General features: G+C 38.5%; 1 protein-coding gene across 3 annotated transcripts in view; it reads right to left on the bottom strand.

Annotated features, from left to right (window-relative positions):
- Positions 1-1,522: 1,522 nt before the first annotated feature.
- CHST9 (carbohydrate sulfotransferase 9) overlaps positions 1,523-22,067 on the bottom strand; it is a 131,155-nt gene continuing 110,610 nt past the window's right edge. The window contains exons 3-4 of one of the 3 annotated variants that reach the window (XM_007069680.4): positions 17,161-17,198; positions 1,523-3,061 (exon numbers count right to left, since the gene is read on the bottom strand). In XM_007069680.4, coding sequence (XP_007069742.2) covers positions 1,964-3,061; positions 17,161-17,198 — 1,136 coding nt within the window. In that variant the 3' untranslated portion in view covers positions 1,523-1,963. The remainder of the gene's footprint in view (positions 3,062-17,160; positions 17,199-22,067) is intronic. The other 2 variants (XM_027831837.3, XM_043539698.1) reach the window with 2 other exon arrangements.

The raw sequence follows: 22,067 nt of genomic DNA, 5'->3' as shown, positions 1-22,067 counted from the left end.
CAGTTTCCTGTAGAATGGTCTCCTCATTCTAAAATTCCTCATATTCCGAGACTGGAAGCAACTGTTCAAAACTATAAAAAAAATGTAGGGTTTTGGTTCTCATAGGTTTAGTAGAGATTTTATGGGGACTTTCCCTTAGTTTTTGCAGAGGGTTCCCCCCATTCTGGGACATTCCAAGCATCTATTCCATAATGCGTCAGAAGAAACTGTCCGCATCAGGGATGATGGTGTCACAGTTTCAGAATAACTGCACCTTTAACCCCACCTCCGTGATCTGCTCAGGTCCCAGGCCTTTACCTCTCTCTGGGCAGAGATGCATGTCCCACTCCCTTCCAACCCGAAGTTTTAGCCTGCAGTCCCGCTGGCACTTCACTGTGATTATCCCAAGCAGGTCTGACAAATGTCCAACTCCTGCTCTTTAGTTTCTCTTTCAGAATAATTAGAGTGTTTTTTACCAATGACCATGTAGCTCTTCCAAAGCAGAGCTGGTTTATTCATGGATAAAAATGAAAACATACAAAACCAAACCAGGAACTAAATCCCCATCTGTCCTATGGAGACCCTGGCAGGTCACAGTCTTTCCAACCCTTCAGCAGGGTTGGGTGCTCTCTTGAACAAAAGGCCATGTCCATTTACTGAATCAAAAAGGCGACCCCTGAGTCTGTTACACCCCCAAAAAGCTTTTTCTCAGCCTCCTAAAACCAGTCATTTTCCCCTTTTCCTCAGAAAGCCCAAGCCTTAAAGGGCTGGGTATCTCCATAACCAGCCTTGCGATTTTGCATTAATGACCTCCAAGTGATTTTAGTTCCTCGAGGAGCTTGACAACCCTCCTCAACCAGCCATTGTGCAATCCCTGGCTCACAGAGATATAGATAAAAGCTATAAAGTTAAATACAATAGTCTCAAGATATACCTGGCTTCATTCTATCTGCCACAGACAGGGTATTCCACCCTCTTGCCCCCAGGTTCCACTCCTTTATAACCAGGATGATGGGATTTTGTACTCAAATTCCATAATTCTGCCTCAGGGATTACAGTGGCCATTTCCCTTCCTGTCATTTCAGAATGCTCCATCCTCCATCTTTCTGAGGTTTGCTGCTTGATGGCCCAAACTCAGCAAAGGAGAGAAAAGGTAACAGAACACAGAGCACTACCAGTGGCAGGCATTCTGATGGAAGCATCTGTTGCAATAGAGCAATTCCTACTGATGGTTACCAGTGGTCCTGAAATAATGAGTGCATACCCCACGGGCAATAGTTAGCAGGGGACATGGCTGGAGGATTTGCCACTGTCGGTGGAGGTGGATAATAGCCATTGAACTGATGTTACCTCCACAGAAAACCTCTACAGATGTTCCACAGCCTCCACCCTATGATTCTGCCCAGACACCGAGGATGGCCACTAGGTTCAGGATTTGGATCATAGTTTACATCACATGATGGATTTTTATTTAAAAATTAAAATGCCAAGAGGTGAGTAGGTGATAAATGGGTACATCACTGCCACTGATAACACTACATATGTCTTACAGAATTAGCCAATGATTTTTATTAATATGCCACAGACAGCAAAAAATATACATTCAAAACACTCGACACATTATTCCTATATAGACACACACAAATCCATGCTATTTTGAATGTTTTTCAACCATTACAAGAACATTAGCTGAGCTAATGAAACAGCTGGCTGGATTACTGCTTCCACAATATAATCCATATTCAAAAGCAGCTTTTTTCAGACCTTTTATTGCAAATTAGATAGTTTATAGGTCTCTTTTGTGCATTGCTCCAACAATTTTGTGTCAATTGGTGTCACTTTCATTTATAAAATCTCCACAAAGTCAAGACAATTACACTTAGTAGTTACATTTCTTCCACTCAGAACTGTATGGTAATATTACAGTTGCTGGTCTGAGGCCAAAATCGTTAAATGTCTGATGGAATTTTGAAATCATTCAGAGCTATACAATTGGCATTGTATAATTAAACATTAAATAATCCAAGTAATAAAAATCATAGGTCAACTGTCTCTCTGAACCTGACAGCTCCTTTAAGTATTGTCTCACTACTTCCGTATTTGTTCTTTCATCGGAGGAATGTCTGTCTTTGAAATTAGGAAACTTCAGATCTGCTGGAGCACCTATCAGTTGCAAGAAGTAATTGGCATCTTCTTCTAGCGTTTCGAATTTCCCTATGAAATCATAGTTGATGAGGCAGGGATGGCAGAGTTTACTAATCTGCTCCCAGTGTATGTCCATCCCTACTGGGCGATGGGAATCTAACAAATATTGGACGAATTCTTCGAACTTCACGCCTGATCCGGTTTTCAGGTCCTCTTCATGTGCATTAAGTCTATATTTCTTAATAATTGCCTTTCCAAACACTGGGTGGTAGTAGCTGTTTGGATGTTCAAATTTATCCCTGAATGCAGACACCAATCTTTCCATGGGGTCACGTACAAATATGGTCTTGGTGTAGGTATTTAAACGTGTCTGTATCCCTTTTAAGTCATAACTGTCCAATTTCTTTAGATGCTTTCCATAGTGCACGGCATCATGGCTAATACTGAATGTTGAAGAGGCAAGTCCATTAAGCACCATCAGAACCCTTTTCCAGTTGGAACAGCCTGCTTTAGGCACTTCACAGTATAAGATTTTGTGTCTATCCTCCACGTATATTCTGGACACCATACGCACTAGATGGGTTCTGAGCCGGTTCTCACTACTGTATTTTTTACAGAAGTCATAAAGAAAATATCTGCGTTTCTCTTGAGCTTCATCTACGTTTTTCCATCTGTCATCTTTGATTAAACTCTTATTTAAAGGGCGCATCACTGGTGGTAAATTCACTTGTTTAAGCTGTTTTAGAAGGGCTTTAGTCATCTTCTGCGGTTCAGATAATCGGCTCACCAAAGAGCTGGCTATCTCACCAAAAGGACTGGCTTTCTCCTGTGAGTGTCTGCCCATGATTACAGTTGTCTGTCGCTTGTTAAGGTTAGTAGCAACACTCTGATTTTTTGGTGCTGTGGCAAGCTCCTCTGGGTGTGGGAGCTTGGAATCCTGTAAACGTTAAAAGAATGAAAATTTAAAGCATATTTCGGCATGGCTGACCCCATTCACTTAAAGCATTATTACTGTGGCAAAAGCAGTAGAGGTATGAAAAATACGTTTTGTGCTAGCAGCTCTATTTGAGATGGGGAAGGAAACTCACAGGACAGGTTTACAGTCACTCTTAGACATCTAATTTATTTATAAGTTGGGTTAACTGATGAGAGCAATATATGCTTTTAAACTGAGCTAGTTAACAGCAGCTCCTCTTAACCACAAGGGCTCCAGTAAGTCAGTCGAAATGAGTATCTTTTTGAGATTCAGAACAGCTGTACATAGGGAGGTTGATGCACCTGCCCAACCCTGCTGGCTTTAAACCTTAGGCCCCTTTCTGGCGTTAGCAATGTTGAGAGCCCTCGTGTAGACAAGCTGACAACCACTGAAGCGAATTTAAACACTGGGTTTATTAGAGCTGCCCAGAGCAAGACTTGCCAGCACAGTGCTTAAAACGGTATTAGCAGGTGGTGGGCTGACCACACTATGGCTCCCGAAGTTCCAGACATTGTTGGAATTGAACTCTGTGTAGCAATGGTGAGAAATGTTTAGAACACTTCCTCGCGCAGACAGGATTTAAGTGGCTGTGAGCAGGGACTCAGTGACAGTTTAGGCAGCTACTCTGAAAGGATTAGTGCAGCGGTTTCCAAACATTTTGACTGCATTTTCAGCTTTATTGCTTCCCATGATCCCAGACAGCAGGAAGTATGTCAGTACAAAATGGCGTCTTCCACACTGTGTGACGCTGCATGCCCTGTACGTGCAAGGTCATGCTGTGCGGAGGACGCCATTTTGCAGCGTGATCTCGCCCACACCGTACAAGTGAGCAAAATGGCCTCCTCCGCACAGTTGGGATCACTGTGACCCTCTCGGCTGATGGTGCAACCCCACTTGGGGTTTCAGCCTCTAGTTTGGGAATCAGTGGATTAGTGTGTGTGTGGAGGTGTTGCAGCAGGTGCGAAAAAAGGAGGCCCGTGTTTTAAAAATCTCTCCTAACAGCACTGGAGTTTGTGAGGTCTATAGGAAAACAATGAAGTCACTGTTAAAGGATTTCTAACCTTTGCCACAACTTGATGATACACAAGGTAGTTGTTTTCATTTCCCACAGTGGCTCTCAACTCGGGGTTTTGAAAATTGGCAGTTTTGGGGCTATTTCAAATATAAAGTAGTGTTGCCTCTTTAGATTATGCACTACACCCATGAATTTGTAATTATTTACAGAGAGAGTACTGGATGGTATAAAGCTTGTGAATACCATTTTGAAACTGAGCCTACAGATATGCAAGTAGTTTCAAGAAGAAGTAGCCTACCCTGCCATATGATCAGTGAGGAAGGAGTTTCCAAAAAGGTCATTGGGGAATCAGCCAGCTCTATATTGCCTCAAACTCTCACAGATGGAAAGAGTTTTAAAAGGCTCTGCTCTTATTTCTCCATTTGTCAGTTGTAAAACTATTGTATAGAATTCAGTGAAAAGGACAGCCTTTTTAGTGGTTGGCAGAGTGCAATTTAGTATTTAAAGAATTACAAAAAGGCACTTGATTGCCCTCCACTTTGGTCTCATCCATGATTTTTTAAAAAAAACCCCTTTCATATTAGACAGATGCATATATTTAGAGACTGAGACCAAGTTTTTGCCCAAGAATGGGGAGGATTCAAGAGAGTGCTGAAATCTAAGAGCGAAAGAGTCCCGAAGCAGGGAATATTGCACCAGTGAAAGACTGTAAATTCACGTGGCATTCAGATACCACAGTGAATGGTGGTGAAACAACGGAATTTCGCAATAGAAGAGAACCACAACCATTGTGGAATATAGTAGTGTTCTCTCAGAATACAGAGGAAAGTAAATGCTTTTGGTCACAGTGGAAAAGTCTGGAATTTAAAAGATGCAATTTTGTATAGGAAATAGGGAAACACACCAGGCACTGGCTGCAGGTAGATGAATCTATATAACTAGTATTAAAGTTATGCAATGATACTAAAATAACTGGACACTGTGGGGTTACAAAACCCTTAACCAACCTCTGAGAGAATTTTATTTGATAAAACACAGAAACAACATAAAAATATGGTGCTTTTGGTAAAAGGAGCGTCCCCACTAAGGCAGTGAGGGGACTAACATCTTGGGGGTGCGGGTATCTCCAATGGGGAGCATGGTTATTGACGTTCTTGCTCACGCTTTTGCCTAAGATAGAGTCTGACTGACTAACAGTACCCGATGATTTCAGTGTTTCTCAAAACTCAATAAAAAGAGAAATCAAGAGGTATAATGGTACCTCATGACTCCTCGTATTTGATCAGCAGCTGAGGACCCTAACACTTTGGAAGAGGAACAAAGGAATTTGGATCATTTGGACTATATATACACAATACAAAAATATGTTTGACAGAGCAAATTTGAATACCCTTAGATAAAGTATAAGAGTTTTAAGTAGTATGATGGACGATCATATGGGGAAACTTTTTACAACTGGAGAGCTGGCTTGTTTCCATCAAATCAAGAGAAAGGATAGACTTCCTGAGGTGACTATAACCTTGCTATGGACTTTATTCAGTTCTGAGTCAAGAAATGGTCCATTTGGGACTCAAAACCAAGATCAAAGTTATCCCTGAGGACACTCAAAGGAGCTACAAGAAGATGACAGGATTTCAACCTGGTTACCTCAGAAATTGAGAACAAAAATGTAGGGACCAATGCTGAAGCGTTTGTGACAGGAGTGAATACTCCATTGGAGCAGGATGGGCTGAGCGATTCAGAGGAGCCTCAGGTAACACTTCACAAGAACAACTTACACACAGCAAGAGTCACTTGAAAGTGGTCCCCTCTTAGCAAGCTGAGAAGAAGAAAAAGGCTCCAAACAGATATGGTGGTGAACAAAGACTAGGGGGAAAATGATGACATGGGAAGTTCCGAGAACAAGAAAAGTATTGTGTAAATATGTAAGCTTCTTTTTGTTGCTTTGTTAATTTGATTTCCTTTTCCTGTTGTGTTCCATAGTGGGTCATAAACTTATTGTTTCCAATTAAGAGTTTCAGTCCAAGATATTCTCAAGAGCTATGAAAGCTTAGTAAGGGCTGAAAAAATGTATATACAAAGACTCTCCAGAATGCTTCCATTGGGGGGCGGGGAGGGGACTGGTTAGGTCACTGAGTTATTGCACATTCTTCTTTACCTGGGTTCTAAACCTGATGTAGGTCACAGGTAAAAATTAGTTTGGTAGTTTTTTCCCAGTCTTCATTGATTTAAATTATGAAATGATCACATAAAATTTAGCACAATTAGAACTCTCTCCTCAGTAAAGGCTCAGGATTGTGACAGCAGGGGTCAGAATTAAGATGCATTAGCAGCGGTATGTGGAGGGCTTGCATAGCATCCGCCTCCAACATATCAGACTGAAGCCACTGCTATTATATACACATAGAAACAAATTCTATAAGCCTGTTAAGAGTAGTGGCTATTCACAGTCTTTTTGTACTAGGACAATATTTGCCAAGAATAATTGGCAATGGTCAGAAAACAATTATTACAACAAACCCAATAAAAAAATATACACATTCCTCCCATAGAAATTCTGCAGTCTAGTGTTAATGAGCTTAAACAAATCCCTATAATAGCTCTTGAAAGAGACTGACTGACCAAGAGTTCGTCACAGACGTAAGGTAAAAGATTGCTACTCTTTGGTATCTTATTAACTTCACTTACTTACAGTTTATTAAGGGTAAGTCTCTGACAATACTCATTCTAAAAAAGCACAGGATGAAAACCACTGGCTTATGCAAGCTATATATAAATCAAGGGCTGCACTGAAGGGAAGGAGAATTGGTGGTACTCTTTTCTCAAGCCTCACCAGGCCTACACATGTCCTGACACCTTCCCTAGCCATGTCCCCAGTCAGCACTTCCCTTCTGTTCTCTACTCTCTTCTCATCCCCTCTGGTTATACCTCTCAGTCACTTGTCAGTGAAGCTATCTTTCTGCCAGTCTTCCCTGGAATCCTAATTTTTCAAAAAACTCTGCTTACAAATTCAAAGGGGAACAGCCACCAGTGTACCAAACTGTGTTTTACAGAGGAACATTTTTGTTTCACATTTCTGTAGACAGACACCAAGTGGAAGGGACTTGAAATAGGATGCTGCGCCTTTCTTGTCTAGGTCACTTGTTCTAACCTGGCACAGGGGATGCGTTGTGGAAATGTTCTTACCATTCAACAGCTTCCAGGGGTCTGTATAAAATGAGCTAGTGGTTTCAATCAAGAGGGAGGAAAGATAGTTTGTGGTTAAGCCTGGGACTCAAGAGATCTGGGTTTAATTCCCACCTTTGCCGCAGCTATAAAATGGGGATGATACCATCTACTTCGCAGCAGTGTTATATTAATTAGTACAGCACTCAGCTACAACAGTGGCAGTAAGGAGATAAGAATATAGAAACTGGGTAGCCATATCACAGAATCCTCCATTATAATATATATTAATTGGTATCTTTGTTGGCACTCCTCGGCAGAAGCACCAACATCAATGAATCAACATGTGAACTCTCCTCTCAATCAGAGCTGAGGCATCTAGTCTAAGTAAATTTGTTCTCTTGTTGCTTGGACTGTTCCTATTCTGTAAATGTAAGAGGACTTAAATGAATATTAAGTAACACCAAATTCACATTCAAAAAGATTTGGGGGTGGGGGGTGGAGACACCTTTGCAGAGTTACAAGGGAAGGTAGTTTGAATTTTCTATAACTTTAGCATGGTAATTCAGATGCTGGAACCCCCACTGGTATCTGTTTCAGGTTCATGAGAAAAACAAAGGAGAGCAGCAATGAAATGGGCATGGGTATGAAGAGTAGATAGTGTTTGATATATTTATTTAAAACACTGATAAGGTTGCCCGATACTTTCCATGATAAGATCCTGTTTGCAGTTGCTTATAACTTCACCAGACTAACCATTTGGGCTGATATTTTCCATGCTAGGTGTGTGCCTCAAAGTGAATGTTGAATAATTTCAACCAAAAATGTTCAGACACTTCTGAGAACAAGGCTAAAATACACTGTTTTGTCCATGTTAAACAATTCTGGCAATCTTGTGTTTGAAAAGCTCTAGCACCGCCATGCTTTGGAGCAGGGACTTGAAATTTGGCAAGGAGGTGCTCTTTGGGTCAGGGATGCGCATTTTGCTCTTTTTGTGAAAATCCACCCAAATTTGACCAAATTATAAGCCTCTGAAAAACTGCAGTTCGCATATGCTCAACTGAAACTTGCTAGAGTTTAACAGCTAAATTCCACAAAGATTCCATCCACTGTGGCATGCACCTGCCTGGGGCTGAGCAGGTGGTCACTAACTTTGTTTTCATTTTCTTGGTGCCCAACTTCAGACCCTGGGGTCTGATTTGCAGAAGTGCTGGGCACTCACAGCTGCGACTGAAGTCAATGGGAGCTGCACTTTGAATACATAAAATGCTATATGATGATAAGCACTCTGAAAACTTAGATCCCAGGCATCACAAATTGGGCACCCAGAATCAGTGGATAATTTGGACCTCAATTTCTCTGTACTTCAGTTCCCCATTTTACAGAGGTGAAGATAAATTAATTAATGTTTGTGAAGCACTCAGTTTCCATAGTGACAAGCACCATAAAAAAACCCCCATGAGGAAATTAATAACTCTGTTTTCAGAGCAGGGTTTGAACAGAGTGCAGTAAATAAGGTATTGGAGCACACCTTAAACAATGAGTAGAAAACAAAATAATTAATAGCTGCTCATTAAGTGAGCACCATCCGTTCTGTGCTTTGGATGAGGTAGGGATACTATGGAAACAATAGCATGTGATCATGTAATTAAAGACTTTACCATAATGCATTTGCAAAGGCAGGCCAAATTAAGGTTGCCGGAGCAACCTTAATTCTGGCATTTCCTAAATGAGTGCTTGACTTTGCATCCTTAATTTCTTTTTAACATAGATTTTGTGTGTGTAATAATATATATTGTCAAAATACAATGTAACTAAGTCTGTTACAAGTGGTTCAACACTATTTCTGTAACATTTGTATTACTCGGCCAGAATTTTCTGATATCAGGATGCTGCCAACTAATAGGAAGTGGTATTTCTGAGAATCGTCACAATTTTACAAAAAAAACACAGCTATTTCAGTATCTGCAGTATTCTCCCTTGTATTTCTCTATGCTCATTATAGGAAATACAGATACTGGCTCACAGAATACCTGATCCATTAATCCAATACAACCAGCAAGCTTTTGCATATGATCACTATATGTCAAATTACTATTGTGATTTTCACGTCACCAGCATATATCGCTATCCAGTAAACCACATCTGAATCAGTGCAAAAGAGTCCCATCAGTTCTGTGTATGATTTTAGCTTGTTGCATTTTCATTTCAGACTCACTAGTAGGTCAATATATTTGACCAGTGTTGTTTATCAAACTTGCATTCTTTTCTCTATACAAGGCTAAAATCCATAAGCAGAGGAAAGTCGCCTAAGCAACATCAAATGAAATTTTGACACCAGATAAGAGGATGATTTGAGTTTCATTATGGAAAATACTATAGAGATGACTGTAGTGCTCTAGGCAAGCAAAAATATTTGTATGTCTACAATGCGGCAGTTGGCATACAGCGCACACCCCAATTATATGTATATAAAGACCTTAGATCTTAGGAAAGAATAAATTTTTAGGTAATCTTGAGTCAGGAAGTTTAGTATGTTACATGTTAATTTTTTATTTAAGCTAAACAGATGAGATTAATATGTAATCTCTCTTTTTTCTATTTAGATCATTTTACTTCCCTCTGTGCTTTAAGCTATGGATGGCTCCCATTTGTTGATAAATGTATTTCTGGAAGTCATTTACTCTCAGGTACACTGTACTTAGGTTAAGAAGTAACCTTTAAAATACTGGTCATATTAGGAAAAATAAAAACAAACAAACCTCAAAACAAAAATAAGTGTTATCTCTTTTTCTGGCATGTTCATAACTCAAAGCAGGCACGTATTTTTGATCACATTTTACTTTAAAAGCAACTAACTATTTTTCACAGACACACTTTAGCCCATCTAGTATTTAACAAAAAAACCTGGAAAATAATTCAGTACATAACATTTAATAACTGTATCAATATCAAATACATTTAAAAACAGAGCCTAATTTCTAAATATTAACATCTTAACAATACATCCAAACCCCAGATTTGGGCACTCAGATAAGCTCTTCTCTGTCTAAATTGACAATAAATGCACCTAAGTGATGTTCTGAATATCCACACATGGCATTTGGATGTCCTATTAGGGCACCAGTGTTTAAAAACTGGGCCCATAATGTTTAAAGTATGGTGAAACAGCCTAATTGTAGCCATGTGGGATTTGAATCAAGACCTAAATCATCTTCATCAGTCTTTCTAAGAGCATATTTTTGGCTGTGAACATTAAGGCCCCAAAAAAGCAAAAGTATACAAAATGGGGAGTGGGAGGGGAGAAGCTCTTTTGAGAAGAGAGGCACATAATGCAATGCAGCAGCTCTATGAATACAGTGATATTTTCCACATTAGTTGAGGATGTGGTAGGTTTCACAGGGAACTTTTGTTGGTAAAGAGACCATTCCATTCTTATCTGTAGGTAAACCCACTTATCCATCTGCAAAAACAAGACATTCTGTTCTTTTAGAAATAGCACTAAGAGGATCAAATGAAAACTACGTTCAAATGAAGAATATTGATATAAATTCAGCAATGACAAATTCCACTTCCCCCAAATTGCTTTGAAAGAGAGAGTAAATTCTCTAGAGGTCTCAACGCATATACATTTTCTCTCAATCACACTTTGTGTTTCAGTAAAGTTAGATGACTTTATCTTTAAATAAAAAAATGTAAAAAAAGATAAATAAGATTGTATAGGAACCCAGGCTGGCGAGGAGCCTAAACACATCTCTGGCTATATGCAGTCTTACACTAAGAAATTCATACTAACACTTAATATTTACCCATACACAGTGCTACACATCTTTAACGTGCTGTACAAACATGAGCTAGATAAATCACAACCCCTCTTTGAGGCAGAAATATTATTAGATAGAATGGTTAGTTATGGTTAAGCCACAGGACTAGGCCATTTTCATTGCACAATGAAGAGAATACCATATCCATATTACACATTGTTTTCTTCAATGAGGGACTGTTCTAAACTCAGAATGGATAGGATAGTTATACAGCCAAGTCATATCACTTGCCGCTTTGACCAGTCTGGAAGCAAAAGGATGATACCTGCAGGGGTATTAGAATTCCATCTACAGGTTTGGTCTCTTTCCAGGGCAGAACTAGCCTACCTTGCCAGGTATTGTGTACATTCAAGTCCAGTGGAGAAAATGGTATACAAGGAAACAAAAGAATGGTTACTTTGATTTAGAGGACTAACAGTACTGGCTCTGATGTAGTGCTGAGTTCTGTCTCAGGCATATCCTCAAACCCCTACTTTTTGGGGAATTAAGTAAGTAGCAATGAAGAATGGGGACTCAAAGCTGGGATGTCAGCTACGTAACCACAGAAATAATAGTGCAATACCAAAACCACAGTAGCTTCATTTCCATATTGGAGGATATGGATTCATTTTTTTCTAAATGGGTTTCAGACAAAGGTAGAGAAAAAGAAAAGAACTGAGGAAGATCAGAGCAGTGAGTTTGGAGATGCAAGAAATCTGGACTAAATTGGAAAGGGTCAATCCCACAAAATATTGTATGTAATGAACTTATAATAGTTCATAGAAAAACTTTATATTTACCGTGATAGTCTAACTCTGCAAACACTCTGAGAGTGAAGGATGGGACATGCAGGACTAGATGCCCAAGGACTGACTTGAACACAAATCTCAACAGGCAGGCTGTAAAATATTTCTTGCACAGGGTTGTTATTACTGCTACTAAAAGTAGGTCTTAAGTGCAAGGCATATTCTGTCTCCTTTCCTTTTCCACAGTGGTACGTAACACACATCTTGGCTTCTTGGGCTGCACACAGACACCAGGATATAAGTTAGGTTGCCAAGGTAGTATAGAGTAGGGTACACAAAAGCAGAAAGCAAAATATTTATGGGTGACTCACTGCTGTGGAAGGATCTTGGAAGTGGCAATGCTAAAAAAATAAAACAAATATGGACAAAAAGAGGTGGCTGAGAAAGCCAGCAGTTGGCTGAAGATCAAGTGGAAGAAGAGTCAGTGAAGGTGGCAAACTGTAAATAAATATTTTGTCCGGAGGAGGATGGAGCCTTGATTTTACATTTATACATATTTCACCAAAATTTGCTTAAAAACTAGAGAGCGCTAATGACCTTGTAGAAAATATAGAAATCCATGAGTGGGTTGATTGCAATGGACTTCTCAGGGTCTAAGAGTGGTTAGCATTTGGACCTAGCTGTCCAAAATTTGTCATTGTTAAGTCAGAATTTAACCAAGCAGGGGCTCACTGAAGGAGGAAGCAGCTTTGTAGCTTTTTGACCCTATTCCCCATTCTTGTCTGCTCTTCAATCATCCTTGCCCTGTTATGGAAACCCCGCCCACCACCCCATTTCATGCACTTGTCCTCCTAGATTCTAATTTAATTTAGTTACACATTAACATTCCACAGAACCAGTTCTTCCTCACTAAAAGTTCTGGGCCAGATCCTCAGCCAGTTTAAATTACTACTGCTGCATTGACTTAAGGAGAACTGCACCAATTTACGTAAGCTGACGATCTGGCCATGCATGTGAAATCTTTTACATTGTACTGAAAACAAACAGAATCTTTCTGCAAGTGTCATGCCATCAGAATCCATCCCATTTTAACCTTTTTTAAATCAAAGTGACACTTCTTCGAATCAAACCACATTCATGCTTTCTACACTTTTTCAAAGAGGTTTAAAAATAAGATTGTAAATTAAAAATGAATCTTCTCCAGTTTATTCTCGGAAATCTTCAAAGGGAATTAATATAGAACAGGGCACCAGCAGTTCCATTAGTGGTGGAACTACCATTAAGCGGATACATACTTGGTTAAAAAACCGCAAACAAAGAGTAACTATTAACGGAATGATGTCAGACTGGAAGGAGGTCTCAAGTGGGGTTCCACAGGGATCTGTTCTGGGTTCATTGTTATTTAACATCTTTATTAATGACCTGGATGTAGGAATAGAAAGCATATTGATCAAATGTGCAGATGACACACAGCTACTTCGAACACTTTGGAGGATAGAGCTAAAATTCAAAGGGATCTTGATAAATTAGAGAACTGGGCTATAGACTACAAAATGAAATTAAACAAAGACAAATGGAAGGTGCAGCATTTAGGGAAGAAAAACCAATTGCAGAAATACAGAATGGGGTAGTTAGCTGGCTTGGCAGCAGCACTGCTGAGAAGGATCTGGGACTTGTGGCTCACAACCTCAACATGAGTCAGCATTGCGATGCTGTTGCAAAAAAAAAAAAAAAAAAAAAACGGCAAATGCAATTTTGGGTTGCACTAACAGGGGCACAGCATGCAAGTCATGGGAGGTGACAGTACCGCTCTTCTCAGCACTGGTTAGGCCTCAGCTGGAGTAGTGTCCAGTTTTAATCACCAATGTGTAGAAAGGATGTAGAGAAACTGGAAAGGATCCAATGGTGAGCAACAAAGATGATCAAGGAAATTGAATGCAAGCCATATGAGCAAAGGCTGGAGGAACTAGGTGTGTTTAGTTTGGAAAAGAGGAGACTAAGGGTGGACATGATAGCGGTCTTCATATACTTGAAAGGCTGCCATAAAAAAGATGCAGAAAAGTTGTTCTCTCTTTCCACAGAAGGCAAGACAAGAGGCAATGGGTTCAAACTACAGCATAGCAGATTTAGATTAAATCTCAGGAAAAAAAAACTTCCTAACTGTAACAACAGTAGGATAATGGAACAAACCGCCTAGGGAAGAGGTGGAAGCTCCTTCACATGGAGGTTTTCAAAAAGAGTCTGGATCGCCATCTGTCTTGGATGGTTTAAACACACCAAATCCTACACCCTGGGCAGGAGGATAGCCTAGATGACCCTTCTAACTCTATGGTTCTATGATTGTATTTAAAATGGAAATACAGCTTTAGCTCAAAACCACAACATTATTTCAATATGAACTAAACATATGAAGGCAATGCATTTCTACTGTAAAATTAAATGTTCCAAAGTCAATTGGAGACAGATAGGGCAGTTAAACAATTCCAGTTAGGGGAGACAATACTATGTTATTACATTGTATCATGCATGCAATGGCAAACAAGGAGCAGGCATAGGTGCAACAGCTAAGGCACCTAAAGCCTCTTTGATCATTATAGCAAATATGAGTTATATCACTACATTACACTTATAAGTAAAAGGAAACATCGTACACTGAACCTACTTTGTAATATGAAACATACAGTAGCCTAGTCAAAGGCAAACAGAGTTTACCCCCCTTCTTGATTGGGGTTTAGTTTAGGTTAATTTTTTAAAACCATACACCACTGAAAATATATCAAGAGTTAGGTCTCTAGTCAGCCATCTAATGCAGCCCTCTGTCAATGTAACAAATTATGTTTTAAAATAAAACTGCGTCGTTCTTGCTCAACGTAGAGTTTCTGATGAATACTTTTATGGTTATCTAGAAAATTGGAAGGTTCTTGATAGCTACATAAATTCTGAGGACACAGTCTAAGTTTATCATCCACAGGAAACAGATATTAATGAGTTAACAGGGAGCATACTCAAATTAATGTCATACCAAAAAGGGCACTCCATACCCTGGCATGCTGATTGGCTGCTACACACTCCTTTGCTCCAACTGACTGTTGCGGTCAGGTTTTTCCTTCCCTATGCCTCCATCAAATGTGGCCACCACAGCTGCTGATCCATTTTCTATTCAGTAATATCCTCTTAATGGACCCCATAAAAAGCTGAGTCATACTTAGCAGAATCCCTTTTAAAATTAATATTTGGGGTTACACTGGGTGTTTGGGCATGGAGTATAGGTAGAATTGAGGTATCCATGGTTAATTTTAGGACTGCAGCCAGAGTACACAGATTTGAATGATTACTTTATAACATTTTTTAAAAAGTGCAATGATTTTGCAAATGTTTTTCTGTATTCAGTTTATTAGCCACTACATATATGTTAGACATAGTTTACACCACATTAATTTGTACTATGCGCACATTACTAATGTAATATACATTGTATACATAAGTGTTGGCCAAGTTATGCCAACTGAATATATTATGCTCTTCCCACATTTCTGTTCACACTTGCAAAGCTGAAGTCAGCTTTGGCATTAGCTAATAGAGAACTTGTCAAAGGCAAGATATATTCATTCTATGTCCTACTACAGGTTTCGAATGTAGTATCCAAAAGAGAGATAAGAAAAGTACAGAACAAAACAACAAGTTAAGGAACTGTTATGAACTGGTGGGTTCAATTTTAGTGACATATTGAGAGTTTTGTAACTGTTTAAATGCATATTTTCAAAGCACACCATCTGTGTGAAGTGAACACGCTATGGGATAAGAATTGCTTTCCTGAAGAAGGGTGGATATGTATGTCTCCTTTTTGTACTGTATTGTTTTTTATTTAGACAATATGTCTGCTTAAGTTCAGTTATTTGATCTTTTGAACATTTTTAAGAATGAACCGTGAGTGTAGTCAAACTACTGGCTATACCTTTCAGTCAATAAGTCAGAGTACAGGGATTTACATACTTTGCGGTTATTTAGGAAAAACAATATAATTAAGCAAAATAAATCCTTTCATCATCCAGAAAAAATGTACTGCTTAGAATATGTATACAGCTGGGCAAGAAATGGTTTCTCCATCCTGTAAATATTTTCAAAAGTTTGAAATTTTTCCCTGTCTTGAATTGGCACAAAATTTCAAAATCTTAAAAACATTTATGCACCAAAACAACTGATTTTTTTTTTCATCTCAGGTCAACCAAAACATTTTGTTTGAATAATTTTGAAAAATGCTGTTTTGATTTCAACCTTTTAAAAACTAGTCTAATTGGCTTAAATTTTAAAAAAACCCAAAGAGACAATTTGAACCAGAAAAAATAATTTTTCGTTTAAAAAATGTGCAAACTTTTTTTTGATAATTTCAAAACTATTTTCTTCACATATTGGGGGCTGGGGAGGGGGAGGAAAGGAGCTGGGAAATTCATCAAACCTAAACCTGTTTTGCAAACAGTTTCAGTTTAGATGAATCAGCTTTTTTTGAAGGAAAATGATTTGTTGAAAAATTCCCAACCAGCTCTAAACAAGTAACTACAGTTTTCCTGGCCTTTCATTGGCTGAAACAATTCCACTTCAGTATAATTTTCAAACATATGCAAGCTGCTATACTCTGAATTGCTATTAATGACCTTCATTTATGTACCCATTCCTTCTGACACAGAAATAGTAAATATAATATTAAAATGTTATCTTTGCAAACAGTATTTTTCCCTAATTGATGCAGTAATAAAAAGTAGAATAAAAAATTAGTTTACTTTATAGCTCAGCCATTGGAGTATGACAATGTCACAAGCAATGTCACAGTTTAGCAAAGCAGGTGTAAAAATTTACAGTTGTAATTAAAAAAAACAACCCAAAACTTCACATTGCAATGCACTGTTTATCATTTGCACATGGTGCAGTAATACAACAGCATAAATGTTTCATACCAACTTTTAGAAAGTTGTGCCGTCAAATAGGTGCAATTATCATTTATACAAAGTCAACAGTTGGGCATTCTCAAACTTGGTCCTAGTAGACAAATTGCCTGCTGGCTTTATCCATGTCACAGAGCATGATGACAAACTGGCACACATAATTGCTTAAGATACAGGCCATGGCCTCAGACAGAAAGAAGTGTTTCAATACTAAACTCAAGTGCATAGGCAGATCTGCAGGGCGGGATGGGGGGACCTCATACCATCAGCCTGCCTTATGCCTAACTTTAGCCTCTCCTATGAGTTTCTCACTTTCAAAGTTGCTAAAATTCTCCAAGAGTACATAAAAAAATGTAGAGTAACAAAAAAGTGTGTAAAAATGGCAAAATACCTGATTAATTATCTGCTGTTGTAATTTTTCTCCAGACACTGAAAGAAAAAGAAACAGAAATAATTAGCTGTAATATATTTTAGTGAATAAAATGATCTCATATGTAACAATAAAAATGAGGCAGTCAAGGAAAACAGAACACACAATATGATAACGAATGGTGTACACAAGGCTAAAAAAGGATCTTTAAAAAAGAAATCCAGCCAAAGTGATAACACTAATAGACTGGAGCAAATGTCTGTAACATTTAAACTAGAGATTGAGAGCACTAAGGGGGAATTTGATGGAAAGCCAACCAAAACCATCAAGACTAATAATATGAAACAAAGCATAAAGAGATCAGAATCATTAGACCACCAAGGCATAATGAGGCAAATAAAGAAAGAAGGAAATTGCAGAGCAGCTAAGTAATTCAGTTTAATTGATCTTCACCACACAGGAAGATGGGGAAAACACCTATTGTAAACTAACATCTGAAGTCAATCAAGGTGACTGGCTTTGTTAGTCACTCGGAGTATCAAAAAATTATTTAAAGGTGGTGATGAAACTATGGAACCTAGATTGCAGTAATATACCAGGATCATAGTTATCAGAATTTGGTGGGAAGTAAAAAAAATTAGGTAGCTAACCTGTTAATATTCAGTTTAACCTTAAAAGCATAAGAGGAATGGGAGATGGCCACTTTTGTACCCATCTTTGTAAGAAAGACCTACAGGCAATTTGGCAAAAAGAAAAAAGCTTGGTTCCAGTTCAGCAAACTCAGATAAGCCTTGCTTGGAAGAGTATATTTTTTTCCCCTTAAAAATCTGGAAAGCCCCAGTTAAGTCAATGATACATTCTCATCTTAGCAATCACACTGAATTTTGGTGATCTGATTTCAAAGGTAGATGTTTTATTGTAAAGGAAGACATCCATTGGCTGGGTGAATGGGACAAGAAGGTGCTTCCATACAAGTTAAAAAGACAAATATTATTTCATTTGGAAAGGAGAAGAAGAAAAGATGTAGTGAAGATGTCATAAAATGAATAGTATAGACAGAAAGCCAGTCATGCTACCCTATTAATTACATCAGACATTACCAAAACATTAGACATTTAAAATGAAAACAAATTTCAAATGGTTAAATAGCAAATATACTTTATGAATCATCTTAATTAACAGGTGGGATTCACTGTAATATTTAGATAAAGTTTAGCCACATACGTGAATAAGACGGACATCTACAGTTACACTAGCTAAATTAACATTCAGAGTGTGTGTGTGTGTGTGTGTGTGTGTGTGTGAGAGACAGAGAGAGAGAGAGAGAGAGAGACACACACACAAACAGCAAAAGTTACTCCCCAGCCACAGCCATGAAGAAATTCCATCTCATAATAACTTGACACAAATTGGTTAGTTGAATTATGGTTTTATTTACTTATTTTGACCTTCCTCTGAACCTTCCCTATGGTGTATTTTTGGAGACAAGATACCAGCCTGGATAGAGGTTTCTTTATTTCATTGTGGGAGTTTCTATGCTTCTATCAAAAATCACATATCTTTGTAGAATCAAACCTAGTCTCAACCTTCAGGTAAGAGACAGTAAATTTATCTTGCAAAGTGCTACCATACAGTAACAGTCAAAAGTGTGGCTCGATTAATTACACTCTCTCTGCTAGGAGGTACTCCACATCCTTTGTGGATGACCAAGAATTTCACCCTCACCTACATTTAGCTCTACATATATTAGCCATGGTTTTCTAGACCAATAATGATGGAACTCCCTTTGCAGCTTGTCAGTATCACTCTTTAATTGGCCCAGGGGATTTCTGTTGAGTGACATTAAGCACTCCCTCCTCCAGGAATAGTTATGTAAATAGTGTCCCTTTTCATAAGAATTTCTTTGTACTGACATATAGAGTGTACAAAATATAGATTTTTTTTAAGACTGGGTAACAATATTATGAATTTTTAAATGTAATACAAGGTATTATTAATAAGAAAAATGATCTTCTCTATTGAGCCTCATCCTAAGGAGAAAAACTGAAAACAACACACTACTTTAGGCTGTAACATAGCATGAATCTTATGATAATTATTTCCTGCATGTTGGTGTAGTATTTTTGTTTGGTAGATGTAAATGGTATTTTTTAGGTCCGAGAGGGAAAAAGGAAACATCATTTAGGGGAGACTTACGGTAAGTCATTCCCAGGTTTATTGAGATCATCTTTGTGAGAAATGGAATTAAATCTTGGGGCTAATTTTTTTAACCTAATAAGGTTTTTGGTAATAGAGGATTAAGGAGTTATGTGTTTTAACATTCCTTAATGATATACAAGTTGCTAGGAAAATACGTTTGAAATCTCTGGTTGGATCAACACTATTTTGCTCTGAGGTTTGTGGACTTTGAATACTGATGCTTTCCTGTTCTCTAGTATATTTGTTTTTAGGCTATTTTGATTCACTTTAAAGGAATTTTAATAGCTTTCTGTTGACAGCATGGACAGCTGGTCTTGAGAATTAACAAAAATTCACTTGCTGACTGAGGAAGGAAGTGACATCAATGAGTTTCTAAAGTCAGCCCAAAGGGAAAAGTGAGTTTTGTGCAAGTAACCTTTCATTTCATTGTACTTAAAGTGATGCTTCAAGATGCAAATTGCATTGTCAATCAAAACCTATGGTATCTACCTCAAACAAGCCTAAAGATGAAGTGAAAGTTTGAAAATACATCTGTGACAATTTAATAGACACAGTTAAGGAAAATTAAAAGCAGAAACTGGGTACCATCCTTTCTTTAGTGGTTTAAACACAATGCTATCACTACAATGATAGGTTTCAGAGGTTTCAGAGTAGCAGCCATGTTAGTCTGTATTCGCAAAAAGAAAAGGAGTACTTGTGGCACCTTAGAGACTAACCAATTTATTTGAGCATAAGCTTTCGTGAGCATCCGATGAAGTGAGCTGTAGCTCACGAAAGCTTATGCTCAAATAAATTGGTTAGTCTCTAAGATGTCACAAGTACTCCTTTTCTTTTTATCACTACAATGGCAGTCACTTAAACATCCTTATGAACTGCCAGCAAAGATGATGTGGGCTAAACAGGGCAAACATTGACTGTCCACTTTGGGAGAAAAGGGGTCAAACTCAAGGTCACAAGCAAACTGAATATTGCATTCTCTGTTTATTCACTAGTTGATATTGGACCTCATTAGAAAACTACCAGATAGATTTGGCATCAGCAGCCATCTCAGAAGAGGCAAAGATCAGTATTAGCAGAGATGTTGTGAATTAGGATTGAAGCACACTGGCACAGCCATATCAAGCCGCTTGCAAAGTGCTTCCATGTATTATATTTGGTTCCAATCAATGCTAACCTCCTTTCACTTTAACAAGCATTATAAACAATAAGAACTTTCTGAGTTGGAAAAAAAAAAAGAGAGATTTCTAACTTTTTATGCTTACAACACTAATTTTATGACTGAATCCCAGTCCCAAAGAGCACAATCGGAGTTCTCTTTATCGAGACCAGAATTTGGCCCTTGATTTCCATGCTCCTAAAACACATACAGACATCCATCCATCCATCCTTAACTCCACACAGTGTAGTCTTTTTGTGGACACTAACAGTAGGAATGAATGTTTTAATTCTACGGCCCGTTTGAAGACGCTGGTGTTTTGACGCTATGTCATGGCAGCTGTTCTCATGGCTGACTTTGGTAACCATTTTGCCCAGCTCAGCAATTTAAAAAGTGGAAGATATGAGACATGAGCTCCAAACTCAAAGCACCGGAGGCAATGGCTGATCAAAATTTCTAATACCCAACCTTTAATTCCAGTCCTGCAGCTAATTCAAGAATATGGTAGAGCCAACCACCACCTGCGATAGTCCTGTGGTTGTCATGGTGTCCATGAAATCCTGAGTTGATTCAGAAGTCTTATCCGTCATATATGTCTATTAAAGTCACCAAGTTCTATAAGCCTTGGTTTCTCCAATACCACTGAGATGAGATACAAACATACACAAGAAGCAGCAGGATGATTGACACATCAGATTAATCCCATCCTAATTCCACTTGGAAATTGGATACATGTATTCGTTACAGTTAAGAGGGGAACGTCCTACATTTCAGGTTAGTTGTCCCATCTCCGTGCTGATTCTCCCATAAATTGATTTTGTACCAGACATCCACTTATCTGCTCCTGAACTGCTCCAGCAGTGTCATCCAACCATCTTTTGGTAATACAGACAAATTAGAAGGCCTCATCACTGATCAAATATGTATGATCAAGACTTTATTGAATCACAACTTACATTTACCAGTATGAACTAAGACCAGGATTCTTGCCAACCTGCTGACACTTAATTGCACAGACATTTAGTTCTAGGCAAGCTAGGGTGCAAATCCACCCCCCATTAGCCTGTCACAGATTAACTGTTTCTGTGCACCCAGCTGAAGTGCATTAGCAGCTCATTAGAGCACTTTGATCTAGTCCTCTTTGAATTGGGACTAGCTCAAAATGCTCTATCAAACTGTTAATGCAGGTCATCAGAACGCACATGGGTAGTTAGTCTGTGGCAGACTAGTGTGTGGTAGATTCTCACCCCATCTTGCCACAAACTACTTGTTTGTGTAGACAACCCCTAAAAATCCTTAGTATCACTGAATTGGAGAACTGCATCTATTCTGTCCTTATATTCACTGGATTGTCTTTTAAATAATTTTAAAGCCATTTTTCTTCTGCCACAAAAAAGGTAAGACAATATTTCTAGCTGTTTTAGAAGAGTCTGTGACAAGCAGCCTTCCTATATGAGCCTCAGGTTACTTAACCTAAAACAACATATGCAGAGCCCATGCTTTTCAGAGTTCTCAGTGTTTTCAGTCACATGTTAGTGTTTCCAAGGTAGTTTATTTATCAATAAAATAAAAA

Source organism: Chelonia mydas, chromosome 2 (genome assembly GCF_015237465.2).
Source record: "Chelonia mydas isolate rCheMyd1 chromosome 2, rCheMyd1.pri.v2, whole genome shotgun sequence".
Classification (NCBI taxonomy): domain Eukaryota; kingdom Metazoa; phylum Chordata; order Testudines; family Cheloniidae; genus Chelonia; species Chelonia mydas.
The sequence above is the reverse complement of the archived record's forward strand: the minus strand, read 5'-3'. Positions and strand labels throughout refer to the sequence as shown.